Source organism: Ranitomeya variabilis, chromosome 2, assembly GCF_051348905.1.
Source record: "Ranitomeya variabilis isolate aRanVar5 chromosome 2, aRanVar5.hap1, whole genome shotgun sequence".
Classification (NCBI taxonomy): Eukaryota; Metazoa; Chordata; class Amphibia; order Anura; family Dendrobatidae; genus Ranitomeya; species Ranitomeya variabilis.
Genome location: NC_135233.1, coordinates 427,433,872 through 427,456,457, shown reverse-complemented (window position 1 = coordinate 427,456,457; position 22,586 = coordinate 427,433,872). Strand labels below are relative to the sequence as shown.

Below are 22,586 nucleotides of genomic sequence, written 5' to 3'. Positions count from 1 at the left end.
TCAGCTGCCTGTGCTACAAAAGACAGCATGGATTCCCCTGTATTTTTTATAGCCATCCAGGGTAAACTGACAGCTGCGGGCTGTAACCCTCAGCACGGCTGGTAATCAAGAATAGAGGGGTCGCCAGGCTGTTTTTGTTTTTTTTAAATTATTTAAATACAATTGGGGTCCCCCCCCCCCGAATTTTGAAGACCAGCCTTGCTAAAGCAAACAGCTGGGGTCTGGTAAGTGAGCATGGATACTGACACCCCCCAGTATAAAAATAGCAGCCCGCAGCTGCCCAGAAAAGGCACATCTATGAGATGCGCCAATTCTGGCGCTTTGCCCGGCTCTTCCCATTTATAATAATAATAATAATAATTTTTATTTATATAGCGCCAACATATTCCGCAGCGCTTTACAACTTATAGAGGGGACTTGTACAGACAGTAGACATTACAGCATAACAGAAATCACAGTTCAAAATAGATACCAGGAGGAATGAGGGCCCTGCTCGCAAGCTTACAAACTATGAGGAAAAGGGGAGACACGAGAGGTGGATGGTAACAATTGCTTTAGTTATTTGGACCAGCCATAGTGTAAGGCTCGGGTGTTCATGTAAAGCTGCATAACTAAGTATGTAGCAGTACAGACACAGAGTGTTATTAACTGCATAAAGTGTATGAGAACATGATGCGAGGAACCTGATTATGTGTTTTGTTTTTCTATTTTTAATAGGCCACACAGGGATAGTTAGGTTAATGCGTTGTGGCGGTAGGCCAGTCTGAACAAATGCGTTTTTAAGGTACGCTTAAAACTGTGGGGATTGGGGATTAATCGTATTAACCTAGGTAATGCATTCCAAAGAATCGGCGCAGCATGTGTAAAATCTTGGAGACGGGAATGGGAGGTTCTGATTATTGAGGATGCTAACCTGAGGTCATTAGCGGAGCGGAGGGCACGGGTAGGGTGGTAGACTGAGACCAGAGAGGAGATGTAGGGTGGTGCTGAGCCATGGAGTGCTTTGTGGATGAGGGTAGTAGTTTTGTACTGGATTCTGGAGTGGATGGGTAGCCAGTGTAATGACTGGCACAAGGTAGAGGCATCGGTGTAACGGTTGGTGAGGAATATGATCCTGGCAGCAGCATTCAGGAGAGATTGGAGCGGGGAGAGTTTGGTAAGAGGGAGGCCGATTAGTAGAGAGTTACAATAGTCCAGACGGGAATGAATAAGTGAAACAGTAAGAGTTTTTGCAGAGTCGAAAGTAAGAAAAGGGCGAATTCTAGAAATGTTTTTGAGATGCAGATAAGAAGAGCGAGCCAGTGATCGGATGTGGGGGGTGAATGAAAGCTCAGAATCAAGGATGACCCCAAGGCAGCGGGCATGTTGCTTTGGAATAATGATTGAACCACACACGGAGATGGCAATGTCAGGCAAAGGTAGGTTAGTAGAGGGAGAGAACACGAGGAGTTCAGTTTTTGACAGGTTCAGTTTCAGATAGAGGGAGGACATGATGTTAGAGACAGTGGTAAGACAATCACTGGTGTATTCTAAGAAGGTCGGAGTGAAAGCAGGAGAAGAGGTGTATAATTGGGTGTCATCAGCATAGAGATGGTACTGGAACCCAAATCTACTGATTGTTTGTCCAATAGGGGCAGTATACAAAGAGAAGAGGAGGGGGCCTAGGACTGATCCTTGAGGAACCCCAACAGTAAGGAGAAGGTGAGAGGAGGAGGAACCAGCAAAACATACAGTGAAGGATCGGTCAGAGAGATAGGAGGAGAACCAAGAGAGAACAGTGTCCTTGATGCCGATGGAGCGGAGCATAGTGAGGAGCTGATGATCCACAGTGTCGAATGCTGCGGAAAGATCCAATAGAATTAGCATGGAGTAGTGACCTTTAGATTTAGCTGTTAGTAGGTCATTAGAGACTTTAGTGAGGGCAGTTTCAGTAGAGTGTAAAGAGCGGAAGCCAGATTGAAGAGGGTCGAGAAGAGAGTTATCTGAGAGATAGCGGGTAAGACGGGAGTGGACCAGGCGTTCCAGGAGTTTAGAGATGAAGGGAAGATTAGAGACAGGTCTATAATTAGCGGCACAGTTTTGGTCGAGGGAGGGTTTTTTAAGTAATGGATGTATGATGGCATGCTTAAATGAGGAGGGAAAAATACCGAAGTGAGGGAAAGGTTGAATATTTTTGTTATGTGAGAGGTGACAGCCGGGGAAAGGGACTGGAGGAGATGTGACGGAATGGGGTCACTGGTGCAAGTGGTCGGGCGAGAAGATGCAAGGAGCCTGCTTACTACTTCTTCAGTAACTGGTTCAAAGTCAGAGAGTGAACTAGATACAGTGGGGGAGGGAGGACAGTGTCTGGTATGAAGAGATTGGGAGATGATTTCCTGTCGAATGTGGTCAATTTTTTCTTTGAAGTAATTGGCCAGATCGTCAGCGCGGAGATCTGTGGTTGGGGCCTGCTCCCATTTTCCCTGTAGCGGTGGCAAGTGGGGTTGATGTCACCTATGTATTGTCTGGTAACATCAAGCCCACGGATTAGTAATGGAGAGATGTCTATAAGACGCCTATCCATTACTAATTCTATAGTTTATTTACCATATAAAACAGCCAGAATAAAGTCTTTTATTAGAAATAAAACAAAACACTTTTCCATTTTTATTTAAAAATAACAAACAGTTATATTCACCTACTGCCCATTCCATTGAAGCCAACGTCTCCTCTAATAAACAAAAATAAAAAATAAAAACACTAAAAACACTATCCCTCAATTATCTGACAATCTGTCCCACTCCGTAATCCATATGTGTGGATAAATAGTTTTGAACCTGGACGGTGCCAAGAGAACCACTGATGAATTAGTTGCTGCGAGCGCAGCATCAGTGAGCAGCCATTACCTAATTGAGGTTACCGCGGATCACTGAGGGTGCATTTCCAGCCGGGCCCCTGAACTGCAGTGACCTCAGCACCATGAGAAAAACTCACCAAGTTCACAGAGTTAACTGCAGAGCAAAGATTAAAGGATCTGCCGTGAACTCACTGAGCCGAAGTGCGGTCAACGCTGTGACTTTTTTCTCACGGTGCTGAGGTCACAGCAGTTCATCCTGGCTGGGAACGCAGCCTCAGTGACCTGCGGTAACCTCAATGACATCACCGCTAGTCACTGATACTGCGTTCGCAGTAGCTCATTCATCAGAGGTTCGCAGCCTGGACAGTCGCATCTTGGCACCGTCCAGATTGGAAACCATTTATCCCCAGACATGGATTAAAGCGTGGAACAGAACATCGGACAGGTGAGGGATATTTTTTTTTATTTTTGTCTTATTATAGGAGACGGCCTCAATCGAATGAGCATTAGGTGAGTATAAATGTGTTTGTTTGTTTTAAATCAGATCATTTTTATTGATCGGAAAGCATACATAACATTGCTACAAATATACCAGAATAACAACTTGTTCCTAATTACAGATTAAGGCTATGTGCACACGTTCAGGATTTCTTGCAGAAATTTCCTGAAGAAAACTGGACATTTTCTGCAAGAAATCCGCATGCGTTTTTTTCGCGGTTTTCTCGCGTTTTTGATGCGTTTTTTTCCGGAGCTTCCCAATGCATTAAATAGCGGGAAAAACACGAAAAATCCACAAAATTAATGAACATGCTGCGTTTTTTACCGCGATGCGTTTTTTGGCGGGGAAAAAAAAATACATCATGTGCACAAAAATTGCAGAATGCATTCTAAATGATGGGATGCATAATGTATGCTTTTTTATAGCAAAAAAAACGCAACGTGTGCACACAGCCTTAGCCTTTACATTACTGTTATGTATTTAATTGTATCAACAACTTTCCATATATCCTTCTCTAACTCAATTTCATTGATTATATTTATAAATTAAAACAAAAACACCCCTTCCCCCTCCCTCCAATAATACACCAGACCAAACTATATTCATAGTGCACTACATCCAAAATACCCTGAATTAACTGACACACAATAGTCGCTTCTATTTACTATGTCCACTGACTATCCCTATATCCAATACCCGGGAGTATTGTAGCCCTCTACCCTGGAACCACAAGCTGCCATATCCTCTCTCTCACCAGAGGGGTTTGTTATTTTTAAATAAAAATTGAAAAGTGTTTTGTTTTGCAATATCCATAGCTCCTTACCAGCCTAATACCAGCCCCAAGCTGTCTGTTTTAGCAAGGCTGGTTGTCAAAAATACAGAGGAACCGACGGAGTTTTTTACATATATTTATAGAGCAGATGGTGGCTGATGAATACTCCCATCAGCCGCAGCCTGCTCTCACTGTCATCAGTTGAACATAACATTCTCCCCTGATCGTGCTGGTCGCAGGCAGAACAGGGGAGAATGATGACAGCCATCTTCAGAACCTGGTGCCGGGGAACAGGGCTTACTGTACCGCTGCTTCTCAGGCGCCGGTATGTGTCACACTGATGACATCAGTGTGTGTCATCCGTGTGTGGAGCGTTGTGCGGCACTTGCAGCTATTAATCAATTGACATGTCAGCATATTTTGCCCACGGACACATGGTAAATGTGAACACACTGATGTGCACAGATCCACTCACTTGAATGGGTCTATGTGTGTAATTGTCTCCGGTACGTGTGAAAACTGTCACCACACGTACCCGACACGCTGACGTGTGAAAGAGACCTAAGCTCTACGTAGAAACAGGTCAGTTTTTAATAATATGATGCCACAGACCTAATGGAAAAGAGAAGAATTATCTGGGTAGAAGAGCAAAATGAGCAATTGTAAGTGCACAGTGCTATATAATATGATGGCCAATATATCAAGATGATTACAATTTTGATTGGAGGAAGAGGGCTTCTTTAATTGTATCACATAATATTGAGCAGAATTACATATGTTGACTCGCTGCTACTGTTAATACGTGTTGCAATAAGCCCCATCAGTAACAGCAAATCAAAACCATGTAACTTACTACTTTTGATAACATTTAGAAATCATTTGCTCCTGGTACTCAGCCCTTATATCATGGTCAACAGCTCCCTAAACAGTATGTTGCCCCCACATGCCCTTCAACACACACACACGGTATTGTTGCCCCCACATGTCCTTCGACACACACATGGTATGTTGCCCCCACATGCCCTTCTACACACACATGGTATGTTGCCCCCACATGCCCTTCGACACACACACGGTATGTTGCCCCCACATGCCCGTCGACACACACACGGTATGTTGCCCCCCACATGCCCTTTGACACACACGGCATGTTGCCCCCACATGACCTTCGACACACAGTAAGATGCCCTTGACACACAGTATGTTGTCCCCACATGCCCTTCGACACACACACACGGTAAGTTGCCCCCACATGACCTTCGACACACACAGTAAGATGCCCTTGACACACAGTATATTGCCCCCACATGCCCTTCAACGGACACACACAGTATGTTGCCCCAACATCCCATTCCACACAGTATGTTGCCCCCCACATCCCCTCAAGACAGCATAATACACCCGCAGCAGCCTCCTGACACACATTATGATGCCCCCACAGTTTTCCCTATCAATAAGACAAAAAACAAAAACAAAAAAAAACAACTCTCCGCTTTGCCGCTTTCTCCGATGCTCAGTTCTGGTCTGCACAATGTGTGGACTGAGGCTCCTAAATTGCATCTGCTTTGCATAATGTGATCGCGTATGATGCAGGGAGACCATCGCATAGGTCAAGTCGTTAAAGAGGGAGAACCAACGGCTCCTGGTTACATCATTCCACTCATCGGCACTGGTAAAATTGAGACGCCAGGAGGCAGCCGAAGCCCACAAATTTCAGTTCTCTGGCTATCTCGGTCTACAGGCTGTATACGAATGGTCAATGGGCCAGATGTGGCCCGCAGGGCTATGGAGTCGGAGTTAGTTTTGGTTGGAGTCGGTAGAAATTTACCGACTCCAGCTTAAAAAAAATGTATTAATATTTCATAATTGAACTTTCATATGAATTTTATAAATGTTACTCAAATATATATGTTCTATCAAACTATGAACAACAGTGATAAGCAGTTCTGCTGGAGATAGAGACATTTCTTACTTCTTGTGTGTCACTGTTCTCCACTGCCCTTATGTAATCTTATACTTGGTTAACCTCATGGTGCCCCAACCCCCCTACTTACAATGTATGAAACTGAAAGTGAATATGTGTTGCAAATTCTTAGTAGTAAAGCTCCTCCTCTAGACTAGATGTTTACTAGGTGTGCGTCTTCCAAGCATCTCACAGCTGCTACTCAGAAGAGGAAGACTGTAAGAAGTATTATCCTTTCAACAAACTTTGCATCAGTTAACCGAGTACATGAGGAATAACAGTATTACTGACCACTATATCAGTTGTACGACCTGGCAATAATTTTGTACAATTGTTTTTAGGAAAAACAATTGTCATTTGGATTGTGAATGCAGAATTAAAAACCTGAGAATGTCAAAGAAGTGTTACATTAAATCAGCTGTATTTGAACATTTCACCATCACTCAAGATAGAAAACATTATGTCTGTCAGTGTATGACAAATGATCCAGATGAAAACAAATGCTGTGAAGCCAAGATCAGTGCATATTCAGGCAAAGATAAAAATGCTCCTACCAGAGCTTCTAATCTAAAGAGACATTTACAGCGCTTTCATCCAGAAGTACTGAAAGCAGTGGACGAGAAAGACTGCAGCCAAACCAATGAACCAGTGCCCAGCTCTTCCAGCCAAACAAAGGAGCAGAGAACTTTGCAGCCATCAGTTGCAAGATATTTTGTCAGTGACAAAGTTACTGTGACAATGACAGTAGATACATTTAAAAAACAGATCATAGAGCTTGTTGTAAAGGATAGTGTTCCTATTTCATTATTTTCACGACCAGCTTTTGTGTGTCTGAATGGGGAAATGGCCAGCAAGCTTGGTGTTTCTCTGGAGAGAGAGTATTAGAAAATTAGTAACCGAAGAAGCTTTTAAACAAAAGGAAGAACTTTAAAAAACTCTCAAGGGACGCTTTCTGTTTCTTAAAATGGATGCCTGCACACGTCACAGAGTGAACTATTTTGCCATCAATGTCCGATTTGTTTGTGACAAAAATGAAATAGTTACCAAGACATTGGCAGTAAAAGACACCAAAGCTCATAACACCAGTGAGTTTCTCCAGGTCTTGGTGTAAAAGGTTCTGCAAGACTAAGAACTTAAAGAGCAAGTTCTTTCTGTCGTAACTGACAATGCTTCAAATATGATAAGTACTATTAAGCTAATGAATGAGAGTAATGATGGTGACCAGCAGCTAGAAGAACATTCTGGGTCCACAGACACAGAAATGTTTGAAATAGAGGAACACAGTATTGTAACTGAGGAGCAAACTGAAGTTGCTTCAGATGAACAGCAACATGATAGTTTAGATTATCTTGTTGAAACTGTGTCAACACGTTCTTTTCATTCATCACATGCGCTGTGTTGTGCATACGCTACAGCTGGCTATAAGAGACAGTCTGCAAGAAGGACATGCTACTGCACTGATTGGCAAGGTGAGAAAATTGGCTACTGTTGCCACAACCCCTAAAGTTGACTCAATTTTGAAGAGACGTGCTGAAAAAGGGGCAATTATTGATCAAGCCACACGATGGGGCAGTACTTACTTAATGATTCAGCGCTTGGTTGAACTGAAAACCTTTCTTGTAGACATGGCTAACCCTCAACTGGCGCTAAATGAAAGTCAGTGGAATCAGGTGACTGAGCTGGAAAAATTGCTAGAGCACCCATTTACAGTGACTAAAAAATTACAAGCAGAGGACTTAACTCCAGGTATTTTCTTAAAGGAGTGGAAGAACCTGATGTTTCGCCTGTCCCAAAGAGGAGGGTTAGTTGCAAGTGGCATTGCTACATCAATGAAACGGAGAGAGGAGCTACTATTACAAAATAACATTCTTTTGGCAGCTGTTTATGTAGACCCAATGCATCGTATTCTTCTAGATGATCAACAGCTAACTAAAGGAAAAGAAGCTCTGTTTGAAATAGCAGTAAGGATGAAAGGGTTGCAGAGCAGTCAGGAGGAACAAGAAGAATTTGGTTGTCCTGCCACATCTTCACCCTCATCAACTGATGAAGAACTTAATTTTGAAAAATATTTGGATCACAAGTTTCCACATAGAAGAAGAGTCATCCCCATCAAAGAACACAGCCAGTACATTTCAGCAGAATTTTTCACATTGAATTGAGAAATTTGACCGTTCATCAAAAATAACAGTGCAACAAGCGATTCCTCTGTATCCTGATATTGTCAGAGATGTTGCCCGAGTGGTTACTGCTTTGCCACCAACCCTAGTGTAGAGAGGTTGTTCTCTGCTCTCAAAATAATTAGATCAGATTTGAGGGCATCCATGAAGGAGGATCTGACAGAGGCAATACTTTTTCTGAGGACAAATTTATAGATTTCTTCTTATTAACTGCATAACAGTGTTTATTGCATATTTACTTACAAGAGTTTAGAAAAGTTTAGAAAAGTTATTTGCTATATTCTAATTGTATTCTAATAAATATAGTTTTTGCTCTAAGTGGTCCGATTACTTATATGATGGTGAGAAACTGAATAAGCACGATGTTAATATTTTACAACAGTAAATTTATTGTTACGAATTGGCCATTTATGAAGGAGTCGGAGTCGGAACCTGATAAAATCCAGGAGTCGGAGTCGCAACTGTGGCTAACCGACTCCACAGCCCTGGACTGGCCCGCAGACTCTGTAGTGTAGAGACAGCAGTAGCACTTGAGCCCTGATGTGCCCTAAATATCCCCAATGCCACACAAGTCAAAACCCACTACAGATATTGCACTGGAGCTATAGAGTCTCATGTTATGCCTCTGCTTGTACCTGGTGAGCACCTCCAAACTTAGATAAGTTTTCCCTATAGATCCCTACTCCCAAGAAGTGCACAGCTATAGTGGGGGTGCAGAGAAACCATCCACGTTCTGGTCCTTCAGGGTGCTATATGACACAGAGATACAGGTATTATACAATATAAGTGGGGGCCCTCTTACTGATTTTTCACTGGAGTCCATGAGTATCAATGTACACCTCTGCAACCCACGTTAAAGTGATTGCCAGGACCGAGACCCTGATGACCTAGATTTAGGAGGGGTCATCAATATCAGATTGGTGGGGATATGACACCCGACAACATCAAGGATCAGCTGTTTGCATGTGAGGAGTGGAAGTAATTTGTACAGAGCTGAAAAAACACTGCTCAATACACCAAACAGGACACTACTATAAACCAGCGACACAGGAGAATGACGCAACTAATCTTACCTGCTAAAACTGAAATGTGCAGGAAGATGAGATCGGGATCCATTTATCAGAATGTTAACAGCTATGATCAGAGCCCAACACCAGCCCTGACCACGTGAGAGATTACATACATCTTACATCTAGCAGTCACCATGACATGACAAGCGGCCCCGCGATGGTATCACATATATGACAATTTCCTGCATGTCGGCATTGCGTCCCTGTCCGTCATATTCAGGACACATTATAAAATAACCCTATAGTTGTAGGTTCGCATCCGAGGGGCTGGAATTAACAAAGGGGGATTTTTGCTAAACATATGCACTTGTTAGACAGTGTAAACAAGTCTGAAGTTGTGTCACATTTATTACAGAGGCTGATAATGGGTGACAGACTGCAGCGTTCCTCCATTTCTAGACACTTTGGAATCACGGCCTCTTGCTTGGCTTATTGTCTACCATTTGGTGCATTTTAGGCCACTTTATTGGCTGAAACTGCCCAGATCCTATTTTGTGCTGTACCTCGGAGTGAGGGGGCACGGCTTGCATTAGACCTTAGTTGCGTGTGTGGTTTCCTGTATCTATCACACAGTACCTGGTGTTGGCATTTAGGACATATCCACATGCCCTTGGGAATGGATTTCAGAGGAGGCTCCAAACAGTCCAGGTGGTATACACGTGAACATGTGTCGCACATCAGTAACTGTCCGCTCTTTCTGCAGACGCTGCAGAAATCCTCATGGATATCAGCCTGTATGGGATCACAGGGAAAAGGAGGCAGGGGAAAAAAAGGAGTCAGCCTAAAAAAAAAAAAAAATTTAAAAAATCTGACAAACTCCCTTCCTCATTCTTTAAGCTGGAAAAATTAGAAACTAATCAGAAGAAAATACATAAAAAAGAGGAAGCAGAAAGGAGCAAGGCAAGAAAAACTCGAGATCAGAAAAGTAGCAGAGACAAAGAAAGAGCGGAAAAAAGTTGCAGCGATGTCTGAAGAAAGTCAGTAGTCACAGGCCTCCACCAACAGAACCACAGAAGAAGAAGGAAAGGTTCATGTCCGGGGATGGCAACGGTCCGGTCTGTCCATCGGATTCATTGTATTAAGATGTGGAGATGTAAGGAGGAGCATGACATGTTCTAGAGGTTAGTAATACAGTACTGTATGGAGAGGGCATGGCGCAGAGACCGGGACATGTAGCTGGAGAGCTTCCCTCTACGTCTATGCTTCATGCAGCATATGAAAAAGGACTCAATTAAATCCATCTTTTATAGCATGTGGCACAAATGTCTGATGAATGCAGGTCCCACTTTTGGATACCCATCTCCACATTTGGGGTTAACTTGGCCCACTTTGCTGCTGTGCCCCCTATCAGTTGACACTTGTTAAGCTGTTTTTGGGAATCTCAGGCTACGTTCACATTTGCATTGTGCGCCGCAGCGTCGGCGCCGCAGCGCACAACGCAAACAAAAACGCGGCAAAACGCACGCTAAAACGCTGCGTTTTGCGCCGCATGCGTCGTTTTTGGCCGAAAGTTGGACGCAAAAAAAATGCAACTTGATGCGTTTCTTGCGTCCAACGCTTGCGGCCATGCGGCGCAAAACGCAGCACAACGCATGTCCATGCGCCCCCATGTTAAATATAGGGGCGCATGACGCATGCGGCGCCGCTGCGGCGCCCGACGCTGCGGCGCTGACCGCAAATGTGAACGTAGCCTTACATAGATGTGAATGGAGAGAGACACAAACGTGAGCAGCCACGGCACCTACCATGAGACGATGAATCCCAGGTCTGAAGACAAGTGCAAGTCTTAGAGGTAAAGAGCCTAAAATGACTTGACACTGATCAGAGGATGCATTTATTTTCTGGATTTTTTTTTCTAGAAGGCTGCCACCAAAAGCAATTGTGACAAGTATGAATTATATGGTGTAAAAAATAAAATAAAATTGCATTACTTGCTGGTGTGCAAGCTGCATACCACTTACTGTACATTACAGACTATGTGGCAACGTGACACCACCACCTTCATGTCCCGTGTAGACCAAATAGTCACATGGTGTGGAAAGAAGAGACAGTTGTGTGTGACCTGATAGAAACCACACCAGAGCAAATAAACCACTGAAGACAGCGAGGGAGGAAAGGTTAGATGCCAAGTAACAAGAACGAAATGCCGCAGGAGGTGCCAGCCTGATGAGATGGAAACGAGTTAGTCTAAAGGTACCTTCACACGAAGCGACGCTGCAGCGATAGCGACAACGATGCCGATCGCTGCAGCGTCGCTGTTTGATCGCTGGGGAGCTGTCACACAGACCGCTCTCCAGCGACCAACGATGCCGAGGTCCCCGGGTAACCAGGGTAAACATCGGGTTGCTAAGCGCAGGGCCGCGCTTAGTAACCCGATGTTTACCCTGGTTACCAGCGTAAAAGTAAAAAAAACAAACAGTACATACTCACCTGCGCGTCCCCCAGCGTCTGCTTCCTGACACTGACTGAGCTCCGGCCCTAACAGCACAGCGGTGACGTCACTGCTGTGCTTTCACTTTCACTTTAGGGCCGGCGCTCAGTAAGTGTCAGGAAGCAGACGCTGGGGGACGCGCAGGTGAGCATGTACTGTTTTTTTTTTTACTTTTACGCTGGTAACCAGGGTAAACATCGGGTTACTAAGCGCGGCCCTGCGCTTGGTAACCCGATGTTTACCCTGGTTACCAGTGTAAAACATCGCTGGTATCGTTGCTTTTGCTTTCAAACACAACGATACACAGCGATCGGACGACCAAATAAAGTTCTGGACTTTATTCAGCGACCAGCGACATCACAGCAGGATCCTGATCGCTGCTGCGTGTCAAACTAAACGATATCGCTAGCGAGGACGCTGCAACGTCACGGATCGCTAGCGATATCGTTACAAAGTCGTTTCGTGTGAAGGTACCTTAAGGAAAAGACAGCACCGTGAGAGCGACGCCAACAAGAGACCACAATCTCAGAGACACCACACAACCGGCAATTCAAATCAGAGAGCATTAGACCACCGAGACATCCGACTTGGAGACTTGTCCAGATCGTCACAGGGAACAAAACAGAAGAAAGTGCTGAAATTACATCAGAACCAACAGAATCCACTGACGGCTAATGACAACCAGAACACCGTTATACCCCCAGAGCCCTGTACGCCTTGCCGAAAGTTTCACATCATGAAGACCCTGGACACGTTTCTTAATAAATTTACATACATGTACACACACAGCTCCCCGGAGAGGTTTCTGCTCCGGTAGATAATATCCCCCCATCCTTCAACTACCATCCTCCCGTAATCTGCGCACTAAGCAGTAATATTCTGACTACAATGACTTGTGGATTACGGGATGACACAATTTACACAACGGTGCGGCTCCATGGGTCTACAGGTGGCGTATTCTGGATCTGAGGACAGGGATCGGGATTACAGCCATAAGCACATTCCCATGGAGCAAAAAATTCCCTGTCCAGGCAAAAAAAATCCACTGCATTTTCCAAGACCAGAATTGTGCAGGAGATGTCCGATGTCACTGCAGTGAATGTGCCGTCTGCCGGTGCCATTTACAGCTGTAGATTTCCCTGTACGTTGGAGCATATACTGCATACCCGGAGGTAGGATTAGTAGGTGCAGTCTACAGAAACCCCAGCAGATTGTGTGCATACTGGTCAGCCGAATCAGCCGTCACGTGTATATATCTATATATATATATATATAGCCTGGTTAGATCACATAGGACAGCCGACATGTCAAAGTATTTGCTGAAAATAGAAAAGTGAGCCGAAGTAGGCAGAAGTATTAAACAGAGCATCATACAAGTAGCACAAGTGTTAGCACATGAGGGGCAGCGAGGTCTGTGACGGTCCCGATTACTGAATGAAGATATGGAGAGAATGGCAGAAATATAGATATGATGCAAAGGAAAGCATAGAGAAAAAAAGGCCGGAAACAAGCCCTGCTCTCTGGAGCACACACAGTAATATACACCATCTGTACCAGTATAACACATCCCAGCAATGCTATGCTCCTCACCTATAGAACTGGTTTTCAAGATCTCTGCTTGCTGTCACTGATCGGAACAGTCATTGCTTCTAAGGGATAATCTGTCCTGATCCGGTGAAGGCTCATTACAGCGCTGTTACCAGAGCCGTGTTGTGTCCAGACAAACAATCATCTTTAAAAAACTGTTACGGTTGCAAGATATCACTTATATAATTTGGTTACCAAAGGCAGCTCAGCCTCCAGAGATCGTCACTGTGTGTGAAGGGGGCTGGCTGACTTCTCATTTCCATAGCCAGCCCCTTTCTTTTACGGCCCAATGCACAGAGAGAATGGAGATGGCTTCGCTATTGAAATGAGCTGTCAGCCAGCCCCCTTCACAAGGCCCTGATCATGTTCTGACACAAAAAGATGAAAGTGGAGCTAGCGAGAAAGACGCTGGGATTTGTAGGTCAGGGAACTTTGTAAACGGAACTATACAAGTTCTATATCTTGCCACTTTAACACATTTAAAAAATTTATATTTTTTCACAGCTGGACAATCCCTTTAAGAACCATGTCCTGTGTGATCAACGCAAGACCAGAAAACCAGAAAGGTGCCCAAGATCAGTGAGAAATTAACACAAAGTTTAGAAATGTTTCGTAATGAATAACTTATTTGCTGCCAGCATAATATACCTTTAAGGGGGTCCGATCCCTAGACCGGGAGGTGCACCCCTCTAAGCCATAAAATACACCATTGCAATAGGTGCTGGCCCCTGTGCATTATGCTGATGCTATATCCCATCAGTCTGTGATTAGAGGTCTGATAGCTGAGACTCCCCGATTAGGAGAAGCCTCAGCGCCCCTCATCCATGGGCTGCATCTATCACTGCAGCCAGTCACAAAAAAAAAATTACCTGAAAAACGGGAATTTACCATATTTCTCCATCCATTCTTGGCTATGAAAGGGGTTGTATATATGACTGCTGAAATGTTGTAGACTGCCTATAAAAATCCTCTGCAGGTCCTGTCTGGGCTTCCTGGTCCAAACTTCCTGAACAAAGTGAAAAGGCCCCAAGGCCGCTCACTGGCTACAGCAGGTCACCGGTAACCCACTGAGTAGGCATCTGGCTATAGCAGGTCACCAGTAACCCACTGAGCGGGCATCTGGCTATAGCAGGTCACCGGTAACCCACTGAGCGGGCATCTGGCTATAGCAGGTCACCGGTAACCCACTGAGCGGGCATCTGGCTATAGTAGGTCACCAGTAACCCAATGAGCAGGCATCTAGCTATAGTAGGTCACCAGTAACCCACTGAGCGGGCATCTGGCTATAGCAGGTCAGCGGTAACCCACTGAGCAGGCATCTGGCTATATCAGGTCACCAGTAACCCACTGAGCGGGCATCTGGCTATAGCAGGTCAGCGGTAACCCACTGAGCAGGCATCTGGCTATAGCAGGTCACCAGTAACCCACTGAGCAGGCATCTGGCTATAGCAGGTCACCAGTAACCCACTGAGCGGGCATTTGGCTATAGCAGGTCACCAGTAACCCACTGAGCGGGCATCTGGCTATAGCAGGTCACAAGTAACCCACTGAGCGGGCATCTGGCTATAGCAGGTCACCAGTAACCCACTGAGCGGGCATCTGGCTATATCAGGTCACCAGTAACCCACTGAGCGGGCATCTGGCTATAGCAGGTCACCAGTAACCCACTGAGCAGGCATCTGGCTATAGCAGGTCACCAGTAACCCACTGAGCGGGCATCTGGCTATATCAGGTCACCAGTAACCCACTGAGCGGGCATCTGGCTATAGCAGGTCACCAGTAACCCACTGAGCGAGCATCTGGCTATAGCAGGTCACCAGTAACCCACTGAGCGGGCATCAGGCTATTTTTCGTATATCCAGGACCCAACCAGGAAGCACAAACAAGTGACAACCAGGTGATCACCCAGATGGGACCTGCAGGGGATCAGTAAGAGTTACTACAGTACTATTATTTCTGAGACATTTGTAGCAATAATTTAATACTTTGGACAATTGTTTTTTAGCACCATGTAAAGGAACACCAAACCTAGAAAAGGCAGAAACAATGCAAATCTCTCAGAACTAACTTCTGTAATCTCTGTGTATCACATTTTGTCTCATTACAACTGAAACAAAGAAATATATCAGGGGAATGGTCTTCCTTTACTCCTGGAGATCAGCCTGTCGTCAGTACCATTTTGTGGCTGCAGCAGGAGCTCCCCCCTTTACAGAATTTTTATGTAGAACTCCTCCCCATTTAAGTCCCTCCCACTGGACTTCTATCACTCATTTCTAAGTTGAGTGTTCCTCTAATAGAATGACATAGCTAGAGATTAATCTGGATCTTGCTCAAAATAACACACTAACAAGGCTCTATGCAAACCTGACGCAAATGCAGTCCCATTAGATTCGATGACCAAGCAGCCCCGTGAATGCCAGCACCTACTGCGCCTGCTCCACAGACACAATACGGGTGCTGGACCTTACCACGTGATAGCAGGGCGCCTTTCGTGATGAGTTACTTACGTCTGAGGAATAAGGATTAGGCAGGGGCACAGGCAGGACACTTGCAGGGAAAGTGCATGTGATCTGCGTCTTTTCACATTCAGGGGATTCGGGATGACTGGATGGAGGGGAGGAGGGTGGCAGGGTGCTCAAACCCAGGACCGTGTTGTATTTGGGAGGACGACCTATATGTTAATAAAAAAAAAAAAAGAAAAAAAAAAAAAGAACAAACACAATGGCGGGGTTTACATACCTTTGGCCACTGTTCCTCATTGGCTAGCATGAAAAAGTAAATGATGGAGCAGATGAAGGAAATAATCAGAGTACAGTATTACACAGGCAAAATGGGGCAAACGTTAAAGGAAAGGCAGCGGAAAGCACAAGAAAAAGCAGCAAGTTACAAAACTAAAAAGTCAACGAGTTCTAATATGGTACAGAGTCTGGCACTAAAAAGGTAACAACGTCTCACAGTATAAAGATCCTGGTGCACGCAACATTACAGGGTTAGTATCATACTCCGAAATGGATTATGAGAACAACCCTTGAATAAAAGTAACTTTGCACTTGAATAATTAAAAACACTGTTCTCAAAGGAGAGATTGATAGTTATATTAATTAAGGCTCGTTGCCTATGAGAGGCGGCCTGTTTCCTAAGTATGGAGACTGAAGGCACTGATGCAAAGCGGACTCGTATAGCAGTCTGGCAGGCAGTGCAACTGGTAAACACCAAAGATCCAGGAGGCAGAGGAGGGGCGCAATCTTACTTCCGAAGATGGGACCCAACCCACTTAATCTGTATAAAGGAGTAGGAATTTTCACTGAGACTTAGCCACCAGAAAACATTTAAATATTCAATGTAGCAGCATAAGCTAGGTGATGTTAACTTGGGATTGATTTTTTTTTTTTCCGTTTTCCAAAATGCAAAATAAGAAAAGGAAAAAATAAATAAATAAGTGTTCAACTCTTCCATTCTGTCACTGCCCAGTGTCTACTTCATCTTGTCAATGTAACGGCTGCAGACAATTCCTGTATGCACGGGGGACAAGTGATTGGCTGCAGCAGTGATGTTTCCCCGTGACGCGATGTTGCTGCAGCATCTGACACCCCAAATGGAGGTATAGCGTTAGATTTGGTGAGGAAAGTATTGCACTTTCTCCAAAGCTCATTTGAAGCACTTTAGACAAAAAAATTGATTTAGGTATTTAAAGTGAAATGTACAACAATGATTTTTTTCTCTCCCAAGGTTACATAAAAATAAAGTACAAAGTAATGGGAAGTGTAAACGTGTTAGAGTCCGCAGACATGAGATGCAGTGAGCCCAACATGCAGCATGAGCAGTAAAAATCACGACTATGGCGCTGTGTCACATGCAATAAATAATGAGATGGAGAACAAGTAAGGAAGCCAGGAACATAAGATGTATTAAAGAAAAAAAAAGCCTAAAAGAGTGAACTGGTGAACTGACAGCAAGTGGTAAAAGGCAAACATTAGAATAAGCTCTTCACAGCTGCATCCATTGTTTTGTTCCTGTATATAAGGTTAGATACCCTCAATCATTGAATCCTTATCGATTAATAATGCTAAATCCATGGAAAAATTTTCAACTTTACCTGTAAATTTGAAAGCAATTCATATTTTATCAGGACGGAGCAAACAAGGTGCAGCAGCCTGTAATCTGCGTACCAGGACCCAGAAGCTGTAAAATGCATCTCTGTAATGCCAAAGCCTAGCTAGCCATAATGAATCCTGGGGTGTAGTATAAAAAAAAAAAATTACAGATGGAAATCTCTTAATAGAAAAGTGACCGCAGCTCGGTGTCTCCCACACATGGCAAGCTTTGCATGACCCCTATACTTCCCATCTTACAGGCTCGGTGAGTTGCTTTCTGGCGGTAGCAACTAATTACTACGGCTGCTCTGATACTGTGGTGTTTGGCGCCAGGCTGTAATGTAAATGTCACTTCTCATCCTTTTATTAAAATCCAAGAACCAAATATTGACTTTTCTGTTGTCTAATTTGTTCCTGGCAAAGGCAGACAACTGTTGGGTACGGCCAGATGCTTGTTTGCATCATCGAAGAATATTTCAGGGTTGTGATCCATCTCTCACCCCAAAAAGACGACATAAAAATTGTACTTTTTACATCACTAACACCAAATAATTAGGAATATAACAGCACTACAACCGTCAAAGCCATTCAGATACTTTATGGCAACACAAGTGTGATCAGACATGTGCTTCAAATGAAATGTATGCATCAAAATATCCTAACAACTTGTACAAAAAAAAAAATGGATCCATCTGATGCCTGTTTAATAGGAAGAAATAAGAAGGTGACAACCTTTGTCTGTCCTGTCAAAAAACAAGACCCTCAAGGAAATTGACACAATGGAGACACCAATGTAACCTATGGATCCATAACTAAAGGACGCAAATGAGACGTGAACAGGCAATAAAGCCGATTTACAGACTCCGCAATCCAAATGGTGAAATCCACATAATATATCAGCTGTAAATGCTCCACATATAGAGAGCACGCTGGAGAGACAAAAAACTGCAGCATGGACTAAATAAAGGACAGATAATCATTTTTATTTTTTTTTTTGCAGCATGTGAATAGGCTTTCTAGAAAAGCTTCATTTATTTGCATTGTACTATAGATTGGAGCAAAATGGAAAAACTGTTTTAGGAAAAGACAAATGGAAAAGTGAGGAGTGACGAGTTCTGCAGAAAGAAGCAGAGGGGCCCTGTTGATTATTATGGGGTACAATATTTTTTTACCTCTGGAATATGTACCTTCGTGTGAAGTTGGGAGAATATGGAGATACCGTAACATCCCATGCTTCTCGGGGGCCTCATTACAACAAAGAGCTCTGACAGTTGTGTGCATGATACCTAAGGGTCCATTCACACAGGATGGTAAAGAGTAGGCGAAAAGCCAGACAAATGCTGCAGTGACAAATCATATGTTCAAAAAGTGTAGTATTTGCATTGGTATGGCCACAATTATAAAAACGAAAAAAGCAATTATGGTAAATTTGCAACAAAAATGGAAGTATTTTCATGCACTTTGGCTGCAGGAGGCAACCACGCCATGAATGTTCTCAGAACCGGCTAGTACAATCTTCCAGCTGCCAACATTTCACAAGCCCGAGTGTTAGTAGCACATCAGTGAGACACATTCATGCAAGTTCATTCACGACCCAATCCAGTCCAAGAAATGTGACAGCCTGCGAGACTACAGAGAAAGGAGCAGAGGCAGAGCAAAAAGAAAATGTGACAGAGCGCAGATCTGAGGGGTTACCTCTCTTCCTCGTTCCTGGATGCATTGTGCTATTCAAGTAAGTCACTGCACTCTTCTTACGCTGCAAAGTACAAAAGTATCATTTTATTGTGTTATACAACATTTCAATCATTACTGGATCTTAACAAGACAAATGAATAAACATGTAATTGTAAAACATTGTGCTCGCACAAATATGCTGGACTACCAATCCTAGTGACCTAATCTTTATATTTTATTTTTCTACACTTCCTTTTCAGTACATTTCTGTATTAAAACTTATTCAGGAGGAAAACATGACTTTTTTGTTTACTTTTAAAGGATTTTACAGTTTTTTAGCAAAATCAGATCATCTTATAAATGAGACATTATAAAATTCCTAAATCAACTTTGTTTTTGAACTCGAAGAAAAGTGAACGAACACCTTCCTGTATACATCCAAAGGCTGAAAACATGTACGGACCAAAACACTTAATATCTGAGACATGACAACAACTGCATCAGGTCTCAGCGACTCTCCTCCCTGCTGCGGCTGCTTCTTCTCCCACCTGGCCTGGCTGCTCATTAGCGTGCCTCCTTCCTACTGTTGAAATATCACTACTTGGTATAAGCTGCAGAAGTCTCTAGGCCTACTGGGCTCTCAAGCTTAAGAAGGACTCAAAATGTTCAGTATAACATAAGGATTATACAGTCATGCTGACATGGATTTTCAAAATAAGTACACCAGTCTTATCAGGTCTAAGAGCTATTCGTGCAGCTTGTGCTGTGATATCTGGTGATGGATCCAGTTTTAGCTATTGAAAGAATAAAATGCAAAATGATGTCTTGCAAATAAATGGAGCTGAGTGGAGGAAAATAAAAAAGCCTTTTCAATAAGTGGCAAAACCCCACAAAAAACGTTCAATATAGAAGGCGTTAATGTGAGTCAAGGCCTCAACATGTGAATCAAGACAAAAAAATATGAATCTTCTCAATATCTAAAGGATAATTTATACATGGTGTATAATGCACAATGACTGCCCACCTCAGGTTCAAATACTGCCCCGCTGTACACAGGATTCGCTGTTGTTCTTCGCTTTCTTTCTTGCCTTTTACTCTGAATTTCTGCATTGAGGAATAACAGAACAATATGGCGGTCAGAAAGAGCATTAAAGCACATTAATAAGCAGTCTTTAACTTGTAAAAAGCCTCCTCAATCATAGGTACTGAAGCAATATTGGGCACCAGTTGTATGCCAATTCACGAGACCAATGAACAAAACTATCTGGTTGTTGTATGGTTCCTTCAGCAACTATACATCCAACCTGCAGTTGCATCTCTCTACAGCAGAAGAGGCAAAAAAATGTAAATTTTAATAATTTTATGTAACATTATGAAACTTTCTAGTAAACTTTGGGGGAGCTTTAAACAAAACTAGTGCAAAGGAAAAAGAGGTGCAGTTGTCCCCCTCTATAAAGCTCTATGTTATGGAGAGCTGCTTGCGGATTACCCCAGCTAAATTGCTAATGGTGTCAGGAACATTAATATCAGCTGATCGTCGTGGGGGGAGAGCATCATTCTAAGGCCGCTTTCCTAAGTCTGTGAAACACGTCCTGTGCTTAGGTCACAATATCCAGACCACCTGGTTTTCTGACCCGAGCCACTTATCAATGAGAAGTTCGCTCCGGTCAGACCCAGCAGGTGTGCCGGGTATTGTGATCCTAGCAGGGTCTGGTTTCCTGATGTGTGAAACCAACTTAAGAGAGATGACCACTTTTATTCCTTAAGGTACCGTTACACTAAACAACTTACCAACGATCACGACCAGCGATGCGATCGTTGGTAAGTCGTGTGGTCGCTGGGGAGCTGTCACACAGACAGCTCTCTCCAGCGACCAACGATCAGGGGAATGACTTCGGCATCGTTGAAACTGTCTTCAATGATGCCGAAGTCCCCCTGCAGCACCCGGGTAACCAGGGTAAACATCGGGTTACTAAGTGCAGGGCCGCGCTTAGTAACCTGATATTTACCCTGGTTACCATTGTAAAAGTAAAAAAAAAAAAAAAAAAAAAAAAAAACACTACATACTCACCTTCTGATGTCTGTCACGTCCCCCGCCGGCGGCTTCCCTGCACTGAATGTGTCAGCGGCGCCGGCAGTAACAGCGGTGACATCACCGCTGTGCTCTGCTTTACGGCCAGCCGGCGCTGACACATTCAGTGCAGGTTAGCCGCCGGCGGGGGACGTGACAGACATCAGAAGGTGAGTATGTAGTGTTTTTTTTTCACTTTTACAATGGTAACCAGGGTAAATATCCTGTTACTAAGCGCGGCCCAGCGCTTAGTAACCCGATATTTACCCTGGTTACAAGTGAACACATCGCTGGATCGGTGTCACACACACACTGATCCAGCGATGACAGCAGGTGATCAGCGACAAAATAAAGTTCTGGACTTCTAGCTCCGACCAACGATATCACAGCGGGATCTCGATCGCTGCTGCGTGTCAAACACAACGAGATTGCTATCCAGGACGCTGCAACGTCACGGATCGTCGTCGTTCTCGCTGCAAAGTCGCTTAGTGTGAAGGTACCTTTAGTCTTTAAAGAGGTTCTCCACTACATTATTGACAACCTATCTTTAGGATAGGTCATCAACGTCTGATGACTCGGGGTCTGACAACAGGCACCTCTGCCAATTATCGGATCTCGGTGTCAGCGGTCAGTAATGCTCAACTGTGGAGCTGCTCCATCTACGAATAGTGGCCGCAGCAGGGTACTGCACATTGCCTCCTTTTGATCTGAATCAGAAGATGGAGCAGCTCCAGACGGTGGCAGACGACACATGGAACAACTGATGAGCAGGGGTGCCAGATGTTGGACCCAAACAGATCAGACATTGAAGACCTGTCCTTAGTCTTATATCAATAATATAGTAGTGGACAAACTCTCTAAGATCCAACCTCAAGGCTTGCAAAAGTATATTCAACGTGTATTGATGAGCTGTGAACCTATGTAAGCAATATAATAATAATAATAATCTTTATTTTTATATAGCGCTAACATATTCCGCAGCGCTTTACAGTTTGCACACATTATCATCGCTGTCCCCGATGGGGCTCACAATCTAAATTCCCTATCAGTGTGTCTTTGGAGTGTGGGAGGAAACCGGAGTACCCGGAGGAAACCCACGCAAACACTGAGAGAACATACAAACTCCTTGCAGTATGACAGCCACTGAATATAAAACAATGAATGTTTCTATTCACTGACATCAAACACAGCGCAGCAAGATGACATAGAAATGGAGATCAATTTAGATAAATAACTGATGAGCAGTAAAGATAGAAGCCAAACAAATGACAAGTCGAAAAAACAGATGGTTCAACTCACCTTCTAAATGGTCATGCGTTACCAAACCTAGCGAAACCATGAAGGCAAGTTTCTAAACAAAAAGAAGAAAGAAAAAATAATGTCACTATATGCTGCAAAAGAAAGTTAAAACG

General features: G+C 43.8%; 1 protein-coding gene across 10 annotated transcripts in view; it reads right to left on the bottom strand.

Annotated features, from left to right (window-relative positions):
* The window catches only part of PHF21A (PHD finger protein 21A), a 121,884-nt gene that overhangs the window by 7,319 nt on the left and 91,979 nt on the right, over positions 1-22,586 (bottom strand). For 4 of the 10 annotated variants that reach the window (XR_013221448.1, XM_077286927.1, XM_077286929.1 and 1 more), the window contains exons 10-14: positions 22,474-22,525; positions 20,128-20,207; positions 19,125-19,185; positions 15,843-16,006; positions 9,894-10,049 (exon numbers count right to left, since the gene is read on the bottom strand). Coding sequence is in view for 9 of the 10 variants with exons in the window: in XM_077286927.1 (XP_077143042.1) it covers positions 9,894-10,049; positions 15,843-16,006; positions 19,125-19,185; positions 20,128-20,207; positions 22,474-22,525 (513 nt within the window). In the remaining variant the exon portion in view is untranslated. Of the gene's footprint in view, positions 1-9,893; positions 10,050-15,842; positions 16,007-16,074; positions 16,098-19,124; positions 19,186-20,127; positions 20,208-22,473; positions 22,526-22,586 lie in introns of all 10 variants that reach the window. The other 6 variants (XM_077286931.1, XM_077286932.1, XM_077286935.1 and 3 more) reach the window with 3 other exon arrangements.